Source organism: Eurypyga helias, unplaced genomic scaffold (genome assembly GCF_000690775.1).
Source record: "Eurypyga helias isolate BGI_N326 unplaced genomic scaffold, ASM69077v1 scaffold18434, whole genome shotgun sequence".
Lineage (NCBI taxonomy): Eukaryota > Metazoa > Chordata > Aves > Eurypygiformes > Eurypygidae > Eurypyga > Eurypyga helias.
Window position 1 is genome coordinate 154,287 of NW_010247039.1, and position 15,205 is coordinate 169,491.

Here is a 15,205-nt window from a genome sequence, read left to right on the forward strand (position 1 = left end):
AGCGTTTGGGTACATCTGCACAGTGCTTCAGCAATTCCGCTACACTGGAGAGCCCAGCTCCCCAGCCCCCTCGTGAAGGGAGAGCAGACTGTGCGTACACCCTCACCTGCGGTAGAGGCTGCGACCCGTCTGACATCCCGCTGTACTTCAGTCACAGTACATCACTTCAGAGCACGCGCTCAGCACTTCATGGCATGCACAATCTTTCACTGAAGTGTTATTAAAAGGCTATAACTAGGCCAATAAAGCTGGATTTTATTTGTCCACTCACAGCAATGGGGAAGTGGTCCCTGCTGATGACATTAAACAAAAGATACCTGCACACAAATTCTTTTTCAGCTCCCCGCTACACAAATATATCAGTCAAAAGTTGCCGATTTAACATACAGCAGGGTAGTGCTGAAAAGGAGTCATGGTACCCTGGTCCTACATCAGGTAGAGCTGGTGCTCCTCCATCCTCCCCTCCTCACCCTACATCAAGAAGGATTTTATGGCATGAGGAATATTCGATACTGCCTAACAATCAACAATTATTAGTGTCACAGGGCCCTCATCCAGAGCATCTTCAAGCGCACGACTGTGCATTCTCCCGAGGACCTGCTTCAGTAAGGATGGATTCTCTTTCTTCACCAGGCTCGGGAACACTAACACAAATCAACCGCAGTCAAATGTTTTTTTTATTTTCAAGGGAGATTCCCAAAGTTTTGGTCACATGTTTCACTGGAGAGGAAGGAAAAGGCATCAGCAAAACTTTGAAATAAAATCACTATTTCATGAAGTACTGCTTGCAGTTTAGCTTATTGTGCATGAAAGTTTAAACTTTGCTTTCAACCTCAGTTTTCCAAACACACTGTCATTCGCTATAATATGAGTTAAAAATACGAGAAAGAAAGATGAAATGTAAATGATTTAAATGCATGCATATGTTCTTTTGTAAAATGCATAATGCATCTGCAAGGTTTTTCCTCATATTTTGGACACAAATCAAGGGGGAAAATGGTTCACTTATGATACAGTGAATTTTTTATCTAGCTTCGGTGGTAAAATGTACTTCCATGTAAGCGTTTCACTGTATACTGTTTGTTCCTGTTGTCTTGGTTTGGGTTTTTTTATAAAGCTTAAAAAGGAACACAAAAACCAAAAGTCTAATGTAAGAGCATTTCTTTCCTTTTCCAAATTCTTTCATGCCAACTCTCTGTTAAAAAATCCACTAGCAACACAAACAACCCCGTAGATGATCTATGGTCAATTACTAAATGGGACATTCAATCACAAGTAAGTTTAGAGAATGTTCTTCTAAAATAGATTTTAAGTGATGGTCAAACTATAGCACACAGCGATTTGCTCAGCATCCATGCTGTAAACAATGTAAGTGAAAGTCTGAATAGGTAGTTTTTCAATTAATGCAAATTCAGTTAATTGTCCTGGTAGCAAAGAGCCAGAAAGATTCTTACTACAACAGTGGCTTCTACTGCTTTTTTGTATTAAGGCAAAAATATGTATGTACTAGACTTCTAGAGGCCCCCTTTCCTGAGTGGTGCAGTCAGGACTTTTTGCAGGGTACTAACATGAGAAGAGGCTACGAATTATGGCATTTCCAGTTCCTGTACTGCATTTCTCACACCAATGGCACCACAACTTGGAGCAAAGGAAAAGTAATGCAAAAAAACAATGACAGAGCCAGTTACCAAAACTATTGCTCAAACCCAACCAGATACTCACGAGCAGCCCTGGTCTCTGTGCCAAAGCCTAGTGAATTCCATGAATTACCCAGAAATACAGGTGGGTTGTACACAGCCAGGGCCAGCTGCATCTGGGACAACAGCCCAGGCAAGCGAGCGTGTGTGGGTCGCACTCTCTCTGAGCAGATGTGAGCTCAAGGGAAAGCAGCTGTGCTGGACGCCCCTACAGGTATTCTACGTGGTGCAGCCGGCGCAAGAGGCACAAATGGTTGCCCGCTGTTGCTGGAGGGAAATATTAGGCAAGAGAGACTTGGCAGGCCTGGGATTTCAGAAGAGGAGGGCCTGCACCCCACCTGACCTGGGGACATGGGATTTTTGATAGGACTAATACAATCACAGAGCTTATAAAATATATTTGGAAAGGCTTTCGTGTTGGTTTTGGGATAGCATACGAAGGCCCCAGGAATCCACTCCGAGGCCTTAAATCTGTGGCCAAACTCCAGCGAAACCCATATGTTAGTGATATTACCACCTTCTTCTTTTCCCCGTTCCTGCTCTGTTTTAAAGGACCGCGCCCTGCGCAGTAAACGACAGCCAGCCTCAGGGCAAGAGGCTCATATACCACTTCTCTTATCTGCAGAAATCCTGTGCTAATGATGTGAATAATCCCAAGTCTGCTTTCCGTCATTTACTGACTGTGACCTGCTTGTTTTCACCTTTACAAGGGGAATAGCACCAGAAGGTTTATGGAGGCGAAGCACTTGGCTTTACGTGCTCCCTTTAAGACTGTGTTCTTCCTGGAAGGAGGCAAGCCCCAGGCAGGCTGTCCCCAGCATCCCAGGCTGTAGGAGATACCCCATTTCCAGAGCCCCCACAGCTGGAGGCATGGCCAGCGACTCGGTACTCGCACATGAGAACTGCCCGAGGAGGAGGACGGTGACAAAGAGGGGCTACTGTCCCCTCGCGCTCCCCTTCCCAGCTCACCCCCGTGCTGGCTGCCCGCTGCAGCGGCTGCTTTGGCTTTCCGCAGCACTCCACCCACAGCCAGAGCAGTAACCGGCACCCAGTCTTAGCCTCGCTTCTAGTAAAAAGCGAAAGCCAAAAGCAGTGCAAGCAGCAGATAAAGCACTATTAAAAACTGGCTGGGATGATGCCAGGGATGCAGTCCAAGGCAGGGGGAGGAGGCGAGAGGACCACAAGGTGATGGGTATTTCACAGTATTGGATAATTAAGAAAACCAAAATATTTTCCAACTGTTTTTTTATGCCTTAAGTCATTGAGGCAATAAAATATATACAAGTAAGTACCAACAGACTATATTTCAACTTAGATATAAATATTTATTTCCAGCAGAGAAGAACTTTACTTCAGCAAGGAGAAGACAGGGTGAAGAAGCTGATTATAACACCCTCAAAATATTAAACTCCACCTTAAAATACAACAAATGCCTGGCTTAAATTTATCATGCCAAACAGCTCAGTTTCGTAGGGCACATACCACAACCCACACTTCTGCTCGCTCATCCATGTTGCCCTCTAATGAATGATAGCTGAAACCTGCTGGTTTGGGATTAACAACGGTGAAAATAGGTGCATATGCTGACATTACGTTAAGAAAAAACCACGTGCAGCCTGATGTTCTTGCTTAAAGCTATTTCAGTATCGATCCAGATACGTCTGTGTGGAGAGTTTGTGTTGGGTCTTTTCCACTACGAGCAGTAGGCTGGAGCAGCGGAACTCAGAAATCAGACATTAAGCTTGTAGTGTCTTATAAAAGAACAAGTTTTTGTGGCTCTGGAAATGTTGATTACTGTCAAGCCTTTCATTATTACACAGTAAAGTATTATCCACAGAGCAATGTTTTATGTGTTGTATGAGGAAATACAAGTGAGGATAAATTAGAGGTTCATATTGGAAGTAATTTCTGGTAGGATACCAGTGGCCAACCCGCAGGCTGCACAGCTGAGAGCTCCACGGCTGCGCAGCAAACCAGCACCTGACCAACTCCTTCCTCAGTTTCTCCTTTGTGTGCAGTGTCGGAATTAACTATTATACTTGGAAAAAAGCCAGAATTACAAACAAGCCACCATACTTAATTTTTTAAGCTATTTGTGCCATCTAAAAGGGGAATAAAGAACACTAGGATTCGCCGTGAAACTAGGAGACATCGTAGCAGCTGCTGCATCACTTCCAACTGTCCTTGAAAAACCAAGCCCGAAAAACATTTTTGGAGACTGCCTCACGCTCAGTTTTACACCTACAGATGTAACTGCTGTAAGGAGGTTGGCTCAAGGGGGCCAGCACAACCTATAGCATTCACGTGGTTGCTCTAGGGACATGGACATCAAGCCTCTGGGTATTCTACAGGCAGGAGGAAGCTGAAAGACAAAAGGAAGAGTCCGCAGAGCCCTGAGGACAAGGGCTGATGTTCTGGAACAGCTCCTGAAAGCACGGCATGACAAGTTGGATGATCTCAAGAGGACCAGAACCAGCAAGCAATCCTGCTGTTTAAAAACCTAGCATCTGACAGACACTACAGCCAAAAGTGGGGGAGACAGACTCAGAAGAAGAAACAGTGAAGCATATTTAGAGGTTTTTCAAAGCAAACATGGAGAACAGTGAGCAAACCTAATTCAGTGAAATCATTAAATAAGAATGTGTCTGTTATAAACTGCAAAATTGTTTCTAAGCGAAAGCTTTCCCTGAAACAACACTGACACTAAAATTCATGCGCAGTTGGATGTCCAAACACTCTTCTTTCAACCTGCACATCTAACACTGCTTAAAGAACATTTCAAACAGTCCAGAGCTTAGAATATATTATAATTGCATATTATTATAATTGCATATTCTAATACATATAGAATATATATGAATATACATATTCATATATATATAGATGAGTTTGGAATATATTACAAGTTATAAAAATATCAAAATTTGTAAAATGATCTCTTTAAGCACTGCATAAAAAGAGCAGAAATGTCAACAAGCACACTTCTTTGCAAATACTGTACGGGGTGTTACTTCAGTGCAATCTCTAAAAACATAAGCACAGACACCAAGGTTTCTGAATCTCTTCAGTTTAACAGTAGCTAGGAGCTCTTAGATCTCAAGCTATAATAAATATTGTATCCTACAGGAGCCCATCGGGAATCTCAGCTCATGTGTTGTTCCGTAGAAGACTGTGGTGTCAGAGATGATTAGAATCAACACTTTCCACTTATTTGGAACTTTAAAGCTGCCTGAGTGGAACATTAGCAACAACTGTTAATGAAAGACAATTAAGGGGTATATACAGCATTCTTGCACTCAGAATGAGTTCGTGTTAGGTACTGATACACAAAATACCTATTGTACTTCCTGGATTTTTTTTTCCCCACAAAGAAAGAGAAGGCGTTTATAGGCTCGGACCAGACCATGATGTAGCACACTGCTATTTTTCACCTTACAAATCATTATATGAACTGAAGGTGGCTTCCCCAACTGAAAATTAGCGTGTAACACTTCAGCAAGAAGACACGCCACCGTCTGCATTAATGGACCGCTGGTACATGCGTCAAGTGGGTTGTGTGACACGAGAACAACTGTCTGTGAGCAGCATAGGACAGCACCAATGACCATTAACGTGGCCGCCGGGGGCCTCACTGCAACTTAGCTTCATATATAAAGAAAAACCCCATTACCTTGTATTTGGTCGTTATGTTGGCGAAGTCACAGTTATGCTTTCATCTAGCTATGACATCAACATGGAAATTGCTGGGTTTCTGGTTTGTCAAAGATCTCTGTGAACTATCCAAAATCACATTAGCATGATGAACAAGGAGATCAGCCTTTGGGGGATTAAGCACCTTGAGTAATTAAGTTGCTTAAAGTCAAATTCCACCTAACACGGCAGTGTCCAGAAATTGCTGATTTTTGATTTTCACTTGTGTCTGTGAAACTAACTTGTATACCACACCTTTTGCTCTTTTAGCTGACGGACACTTAGGTTTCAAGGCACAACCATCTTAGAAGTGACGAATTGCTTCCATTAGTACAAGCCTCCTCAGGAAACAAGGGCAAATTGGGATGAGGAATAAGAGTCTCCTGCGTCACTAGCAGGGTAGCAGTTACTCCACATCACAACATCATGCTGAGCAGCCTGAGTTCCCATCTCAAGAACTAACAGACCAACCCACCCGCACCCATCACGGGGAGGCAAAAATTAATCAGTATGTAACGATTCTGCTGCCTTTCAGTCACTGTTCCCATGCCCTTCCTCTCCAGTATACTTCGCCTGCCTACAGAAAACACCCACCAGTGATTCAAGACATTAATGCTACTCCATGTATCCCTGCAGCTGAGTCTTTTCCCAAGCCAGGCAATGATCCAGCAGCAAGTGCCCAGTCACTAGTGTCAGGTCATTTTAATTTCTCTTCACATCCCCACAGTCTATAGGGCATAGCTGTTTCTAGATGTAATCATGTATACTGCATTGGCATCTTGGAGCCTGTTGAAGTCAGTTCTGTCTTAAGGCTCTCTTCAAAAATCATCAGATAACATTTTCTCAAATTAGATGAAATAAATCAAGTTGAAAAAATTCTAAGTATGAGAATTTTGTATTATGCAGCTCACGTACGCACACACATCTAGCAAGAGAGATGAACAGGGTGGAGAGAGTATGTGCACAAGCAAGTGGGTGCTACTGAGAAAACAAAAAGACCCTGAGTATACCCCACACTCCATCACTATTCTAGGAATAATACATAAAAGGCTTTTCAAACAGGTGATACAGTAAGTGTTTAAAGTAAATATCATATGAACAGAATTCGCTCAGAAGTTATTCCAGGAAAGACCACAACTTAAACTCATTCAAATGACAAAACAAGCCGTGCTGGGTACATGGTTTTGCTGTTACTAAACAAGTGATGCCCTCTAAGAACGGCTTGTTTTATGACCATTATTAAAACCCCTCAGTTGCTGTGAAGAATAGACCAAAGGCCAAATCTCTTCCCTGGCTTTAAAGCTCAGCATTATATTCGGAGGATCTGAGTGCAATCTCTATCTGCAACAACAAACTACCTTTATATCATCCAGGTAATTACAGGTTCAGGTCAAGGACTCCAGACCATATTGATTAGATCTCTCTGCAACAAGGACCCTCCAGCGCTGGCCAGCTCCACTCAAGCAGGGCAGCTCAAGTATCCGTGACGCCAGGACTCCCCAGGCCCTACCAGCGCCCGTAACGGGAAACCAGCGACCGCTCAGGCCTGTCAGTTATTGCCTGTGGCAGTAAGGACAGCCTGGGAATTCATAATGTTGGTGACTTCATCTGCCAGCTGCATTCACACATCTTTACTACCTGAATAACTGATCTCCGCTACTCCAAGGCAGCACTTTCTGGTGTACAGCATTTGGGAATAAATATTTGATTGCACATACAACAGAAAAGAGCTCAGATGGTTTAAGGTGTGACAGCAGAAGTGTTTATTAAATTCCAAGTGAGAGCATTGCTGGATAGTAAAAATTTGTCCCATGGTCCCTATCTCACAGGTGTGGTGATGAACAAGGAGAGATCCTTCGGGGCAGAGGGGAGGGAGGGGAGGCAACCTCCCTCCCCTACAAAACCCAAGGCAATTCCTCTGCTCATTAAACCCTGTGCAGGCAAGAAGCTATCCGTCCATGACCTGCCAGTCGCACACAAAAGAAAGGGAAGCACTAAATTACAAGCCAATTTTAAGTGGGCATTGACTGAAGTAACCAGAAGAGAGCTCAGTGCTGTCAGTTTCATACAAGAGTAATAAACAATCTTCATCAAAAAATGATGCGCGCATCCCTAAGAAGCACAGCACATGCCAGGCTTTAGAAATGAGCATAAGGGTTCCCCCTGCTCCACAATCAAAGAGAAAATAAATGCTCAGGATCTATTTCTTCCACAATTTCATTTTACTCATTAAAATCCTTCCCACTCCAACTTCTGTCTTTGTCCTAAGCAAGAAAGAAATGGAGATCTCCAAGTTGGGAAGGGAAAGGCTGATGCGAAACAGAGATCAGGCAACTTCCTTGCCAACACTTTCCTACCCTGCTGACAACGCAACAAAATCACGATCTGGCTGATGGACAAGTGTCAAAACCCTCTTTGCATGAGGCAATGAGCAAGGCTTTTCATAAACACACGGACGCACACCCTTTTTTAACTGAGCAGGATTGAATTAACAGCTACGACTGAGCGTACCTGAGTACCTGAGCCCTTCAACACCTTTGTTACAGAGCGAGGGAAACGCTGGCCCTGACAGACTCGAGGCAGCTGTGCAGCCAACTCTGCTGTGATCAGGAACTGCTGCAAAATCCTTTCTCTAGAGGTTTCTCTATTTCTGAAAGTTCAGAGTTATTGTTCCATACAGATACCTTAACCTTCCTACACCCTTTAACTTCTGCATTATTTATTAGTAGTAGAGTTCTATCCAGTTTGATTGTCGGGTATGTAACACACATGACATGCATCAGTCATCCACAGGTTATAGCGTAACAATTCAGAAAGGTGCCTGCAAATATTCCACTACATGTGTAGCCTAGGCTTGTACTTTCTAGATAAGTCTCCATCATGCTGTAGATCTCCGAGAGCCAAAACCCCTATCTAAAGGTAGCCATGTCAAAGAAAGGAACAGCATTCCATGTATACAGGTAATGTAAAGATTTCAAATCATGCCTGCAGCGTGGTCTGCTGAAACACAGCCAGCTCATTTCTGCAAGAACTACTTTTTTTAACTGCGCCACAGATTTCTGTCTCAGGTTTGGTTGTTCTCGTTGTGTAAAGAGTGTGACCTTCAGCTGCAGCATCTCCTGCAGACAGGGCACTTCGAAGGTTTCTCTCCCATCGCCGGTGTCTAATAAAGTCTCAAACTTACTCTGACTTACTGAGACTTACCCCACCTTTGTTAAACCCAACGCAACCAGCCGATAGCCTCAGCACTTCTTTGGAAAGGATGGGCGCACAGACAGGCGAGCACACACGCCTGCTTGCTACACACAGTGTGCACGTACTCTGTGGACACGAGCGTTTCTTTTGCTGCACTATTATTAAAGACTTCCTGCTTTATAAAGCTTTAAACTCAGTGTTGCCCCTTTAACATTTCCAACTGCCAATCTGGAATAGCATCTGGAATTACAGTGCCTGAGGGTATATTCTCTCTATGATGCGTATGACTAAAATGTGTGCACTGAGGGACGAATGTCCAGTAGCTTTAGGTGACTATATTTTTGCAAACTTTTCTTAAAGATTCAGTTTAAAAAAAAACACCACAAAATATCAAAGAAGAATATCTTAGCAGAACTTTTAGTTGAGATAACCATACTGAAATACACATTTTTTTGCTTTAGCCAAGTAATCTTTACAAATACTCACCTTGAAAATGCCATTGGAAATTTTCACGAGTGATTACCGTGTATTAGAGTTTCATACTTTTTAAACTAAGATTTTTTCAAATACCCTTGTGAGACAATATTGTCGTTAGCATACCACAGTTTTACAGACTTGTGGAAATCATTATTAAAAATTACCCAGATTTCTTACTAAATGCAGCAACAGAGTTGTCACCAGCGAGGGAGAAAGAAGGCGGCTATCAAGAATGGGAGAAGAATAATGGAAGACGATAAACATGTACTTGAAATCTTCTGATAGGAAGAACAAGTGATGGAGTTAGATAAGAAGAGGCGCCACGCTGGTGGTATCTCTAAGCAACAGGCAATCAAACAGCCAGATAAGCATCTTCATAAAGTGCAACAGACTCCAATGCATGGGTCCTCACTGAAGAATCACTTCCTGGTTCAGCTTAGGTAGTAAAAGTTTATGACCTACTTAAAAAATCCTTCAAACTTAAAAACCTATTTTCAAATAAATTTGTTTTCCATAAGGAATGTAAGCCATTTAGGGCCTGCTTTGGTAATAGCAGGAAATGAGAATACTTGCAGTAGCGGACTATAACACAAAAAATGTACATGAACGGCATTTAAAATAAAATCTTTAGATTCAGAGCTAATCTTAATGCAATTTTGGGCACATCTCAAAAGTGAGAAGAAAAGAAAGTAAGCATAAAATACTCTTCTGCCCTTTGCTGGGCTCTGTCACAAGAATATCATGAGGTCTCAAAAACCTGCATGTTTTTTCCTTTTGTCCCCTTTCCACTGTAGCAGAATTCACACCTCTCTACCATCATATATAACCTGGCATATCTACCCTAAATTTGGACCAGTAATTTCTGTATGGGAAAGGACGAGGATCAGGCAACATGAGAACTGCAAATAGATGGTAAAGTCCCCAAATAAAAAATAAATTCAAATCCAAACTCTCTGGCAGTGAAGTTAAATAAAATGCTGCTATCAGCATGTCCCTAACAAAATCCATGTATTGTTTATCAGAAACTTATGAGGTGTTATAACCAAACTGAATCACTGCTGTACAGTAAATATATTTTCAGTGTCATAACAATGCACACAATTGACTTTGGCAATTTTAATATGGACACACATGCTAAAGGCATTACCGACAGAGCTTCATCACATTCACATGAGCCGTTTCATATTAAGGCCCCATCCACACTACAGGAAAGGTGGTTTAGCACAGAAGAGGTACAGTCTTATGTGGTTTGTTGTATTGTAGATGGAATAGCACAGTTTTTGAATGCCTTATGGTTACAGAATGGTTGTATTTCAGAATTAATATACATCCCTGCTATAGGTAATAGAGCTGCTCTGTTTATAATCAAGAGGGGAAAAACCCCCACCTGATAACCCAGATCTCTCTCAGCTGGCATAGTCCCTTCGATAGTGAAGAACAGCTATGCCATTCATCGCTCCGAATCTGACGTGTCAGACGCACAGGCAGAAGCACTCCTACGATTCAGGCTTGTAACCCTTCCGGGGTAATAGGCATAGAAGAACTACTCCAAAAAATCCTAACTGATGTATTTAAGTTTTCTTCTGTATCAAACAATTATTTTGTCATGTAGCAGAACAAGTAAAATTCCCTTTAAATAACCAGCATCAGATGCTTGTCTAAGCTCAACATGAATTAATTTAACCAGTTTTAAAGATCTGAAAAAGGAATTTATGACGACAAAGTTAATGTAGCTGCTATTGAACTCAGTTAAAAACATATCTCAGAAATATCCTGTAATACCCAAATAAATTAATTTGGCAAAAAATGCAGTATCTTGGACTCAGAATTTATGTCAATAGCAAACAGAGTCTGGAACAGGAGCTTTTATTTTAACTCTCTTTAAAACAACCTTCAGAAACCAAGTTTCTGCACGTGTTACTGTCTCTTTTTACAGTTTAACCTCAATCCAATCAGCAGTCTCTGGGGATTTTCAAATTGCTAAAGATTAAAATCCTCTCTGACTTGACTGTTTGACTAATGCTGTGTGTTTAATAACTCTACTTGTGAGAGATTTTATTTGACAAAATCCTGCTGTGTGGACCCTTCAGACGCTATACAGCTGTACTAGAACGTAAAGCTCTGCTGCCCTTGTTTCTTTATACAGAATACACCCCACCACTGGGAAAAAAAGAAAACTTTATAGTACCTATATTACTATGTTGATATTAACATAACCACTGTAGCATTAAATTTACACGCTCTTTTAGAGCAGAGTAGTGAAAATGTGCCTATTACACAAACATTAGATAAACTATCCTGTTGTCTTGACTGTTCACAAAAATCAATTATGTTTATGATTACCCTTCAATGAAAGCTATTTTACAAATGAGATGGAACTGTAATATTCTGTGCTTTAGGCATTCATTAATAAAAGCACTTCAGCATTAGTATTTGCAAATGTTCTGCTTTTTAGTTTAGGCAGCTTTTAGCATTCTGTAGCTCATGTTAAACTTAACGTAAATATTGTGCTCCTGTCTTATGACAACGCTGTGACTTCAGATTTGAGTGGTAAAAGGAAAAAAGGTCATAATTATAGCAGCTTTCAGGAAGTATTTGTATAAGTCAGCACTTACCCTACTGTGCAGCTGAAAATCATGATATCCTTTTAAGTATATGGCAATGGTTAGTAAACATGTTAACAGACAGAAATAGACAAGATTGATGAATGCCATGATATCGAAGAAAACAGGAAATCAACATGTTTCTACCTGAGGTAGCATCAATCACTGTTGAAACTCCTCTGCGATCAGCAACTGGACGTGATGACCCCGGCATGCTAACAGGTTCTGAACGAACAGGCTGAATCCTAAACAATAAGTTAAAGTTAGCACCAGCTCATGAGGGTTGTGATTAAACCACAAACCCAAATCACCTGAACCAACTAAGCAACTATTTGTTTTTAAATCAACCAACTACTGAACACTTTTGTTTTCCTTTGCTTTGTGGAGCCAAGAGCTGGATAATCCATCCAGAGACAGATTAAAACTCAACACAAAGTGAGTGTCGCCAAACTATGCCTCAGACCTGAGCTCTCAGAAAGCCTCAAAGGAAAAAGCTCACGCTGCCCAAACTGGTTAAAATGCTTCTATCGCCCTCCTGAACAGCAGCACTTTCTTTGTCAGTTTAGGAGAAAAACACATTTGTAATTGTCTATTCATTTTGTGACACAGATCTATATTAACTTTTTAAAAATTTCTGCTTCCTTCCTGCCTGTGTATACATATATACACCAAAAAGTAATATATTTGACAGCTATAGCCTTGCTTGTGTGAGTAATTACATGCAAGGAGAAATCACACATTTCAAAACCATGTATTTTCAGTCCAAGGACAATCTGCTCAGTTTTAATGGGATTAGTCATATTATCCATCTCTCTTGTTTTACTCATAAGCATTTCAGAGTCCTAAACAGTCCAAGTCCATACCACAGAACTTTGGACTTCAAATCACATGCAGAGTCAGAAGCATGGAAACTCATTAAATCTCGAGACAGGACACAGAAACACATGGTGCATAAAGCCCTTCTACAAAAACACTGGCTACCAGTAAATAGAAACCCACATTTACCTTTGCTCTCCTTCCTTCCTTTGGTCCACTCCCTGCCCCCAGTTCCAAATCAGCCAATGTCCAAAAGTATCAAATACATGAAAAAGAATGGCAAGGAAGGAAGCAAAGGAAGGAGGAAAAGAAAAAAAAAAACCACAACCCTGGGAAGGGAAAAACATTCCAGAAGTTCACTTACTGTTCCAACACACAGTTTCACGGTCAGAATCTAAATCTATGGCATAAAGCCCCCACTCATGCCTGAGAAAACGTATTTATTAAGCAACGCAGAGACCGTGAAAGCCAAGATGATGCTGAGCAAGGCCACCGGACTTTGTACCGTCTTTCACTGTCATTTACCCAGAAGGGGCAGCAGAAAGGAACCTAAGCTGCTTGGCCTGGATGAATCTTTACTGTTGTCAAGTCACATGCTCTTCCAAGACTTTCATCTGGACAAGCTTGATGAAAACTTTCACACATTCTACAGAGGTGGCCTCATTTAAGCATGAGGCAAGTTATTCACACCACAAATGTGAAATAGCTTGGGAATTGATTTTATTTTTACCTGAGACTGTTGAGATCAAGATCATCTGTATCGAAGTCCAGAAGAGGCTGTGGGGTATCGCTTGGACCATGCGACTGCAGCACTGAAGAACTGGATGAAATGACTGTAGTTTGGCCGGAGGGGTGGATGGTTTTGAACTGGAACTGTGGGCCCATCCATAGGCGTCGATGAGGCCCAGTGTGAGTCACTATTTCGACCTGTAGGAAGACAGGGAAATGCTTAAACTGTGATGTACTGAATGGTTCCTTCAATACACTGAACACCCAGAATCCTGCTGTTCTCAGGCTAAGAGAGTGTTTTGTACCATCAGTTTGGAGGAATGCTGAACAAGGGAAAATTCAGAATGTCTTTGGCTAGAGGGTGATGCTCTAAGCCAAAGCCAAGAGCTTCTTGAAAGCCCCTGAATCACCAGCTTGAGGACACTGCACCCCGGTTCTTAAACTGGAGACCAATGCTCCACCCTGGCTATCACATCATAGAATCACAGAACAGTTTGGGTTGGAAGGGATCTTAAAGCCCATCTAGTTCCAACCCCCTGCCATGGGCAGGGACACTTTCCACTAGACCAGGTTGCTCCAAGCCTCATCCAGCCTGGCCTTGGACACTTCCAGGGATGGGGCATCCACTTCACCTGATTCTGTTTCATTCCTCCCCTTGCCATAATGGAACACACACTATAATTCGGACATTAAAAACCTACCCCGTGGTGTAACAAACAGGAACACATTTCCGACTGCATCTACATGGAGTAGGCAAGAGGAACCGAACGTCTACCTCCCATGGATAACCTCAATCCTGACCAGGGCAAGGGATGCACTTTTTACAAGCAAGCTGTTACAGCTTTGTTACGGCTGCTTTCTAAAAGTTCACACGTTAAACAGTGCTGCTTCACATGTATGGGGTGTGAACTGTATTTCAAATCAGGCTCATAATTACTGTTGGCATGTCTGAGGAGATGGCTGGCAGAGACCATCTTGCTGGGAAGCAACAAGATTTGTACCAGAGAGCAATGTGAAGCACGCTGCGAGACGCTGAACAGCCCAGCTCACGGTCAGTGCCCTGCAGATGTAATATAAACATGCATGTGCAACACATGGACTTGGGAGGGACAGCGAGACACGGATATTAATTTAACCAAAATTCCAACAATTAAATCAAATGTAAGGGCATTTGCTTGCAATGAACGATGTGTGTGTGATATGATACGTGTATATGAGAGATGTAGCTGTATGTATCTTTATGTGTAGATACACACAGCCACAGAAGCTTCACAGTTCCATGCTTACTGCCAAAAGGCACAGAGAATACAGTTGGTGTGTCTAAAACAACTTCAAATATTCAGATTTTTTTCTAGGTATAAGCTCCCAGTGAGAGCCTAGACATGAACTTCTGAAAAGTAAGTTATTTCAGTAAATGAAGCATCCAAAATACTTTAAAAATGTCTTTTCGTGCTGATAACTATAAACATGATGAGTATCAATTGTGGCACACACTTAAATAACCCAACTATAGGAATGCAAACAACCATGGAAATTTAAGATGGTAATGTTGTTGGAAACATACGATCAGGAAAATTTGGCCTTGTAAATGAAAAGGTAAACAGAGCATAAGTCTTCTGTAATACAATTTTAAAAATAAAAGAAATTTGAAATGAAAATACTAAGTGCTAGTGCACCCTTACTGTTAAGATGACAAAAATAAACTATTAAATTCCTATCCATTTCTGCTAAAACAATGATCAACTTCACAGCAAAAGTGCAATTTAGGGAATCCATGAACATATATTTTAGTTTATGTATGACAGCTGTATACTAGTAGCGATTCTTAACCCTTTAAGAAGCAAATTTAAACAACGGATAATGCTGCTCCAAGCTCTCTGCTAACGTAAGACGACAATGCACAGCCTATTTCACACTATTTCCATCTTTGCCTAACTCAGTTTGACTGTAGACATTTCTGAGGCAAGTAGCTTTCGTGTAGCAGTGTAAATTAGGCCA

At 41.7% G+C, this 15,205-nt stretch overlaps 1 protein-coding gene across 1 annotated transcript in view; it reads right to left on the minus strand.

The window, feature by feature from the left end:
* Nucleotides 1-10,748: 10,748 nt before the first annotated feature.
* Nucleotides 10,749-15,205, minus strand: part of LOC104508864 (breast carcinoma-amplified sequence 3-like) — a gene marked incomplete at its 5' end in the record, with an annotated part of 38,109 nt that continues 33,652 nt past the window's right edge. The window contains 3 exons of the mRNA XM_010150620.1: nucleotides 10,749-10,756; nucleotides 11,810-11,907; nucleotides 13,209-13,405. Coding sequence (XP_010148922.1) covers nucleotides 10,749-10,756; nucleotides 11,810-11,907; nucleotides 13,209-13,405 — 303 coding nt within the window. The remainder of the gene's footprint in view (nucleotides 10,757-11,809; nucleotides 11,908-13,208; nucleotides 13,406-15,205) is intronic.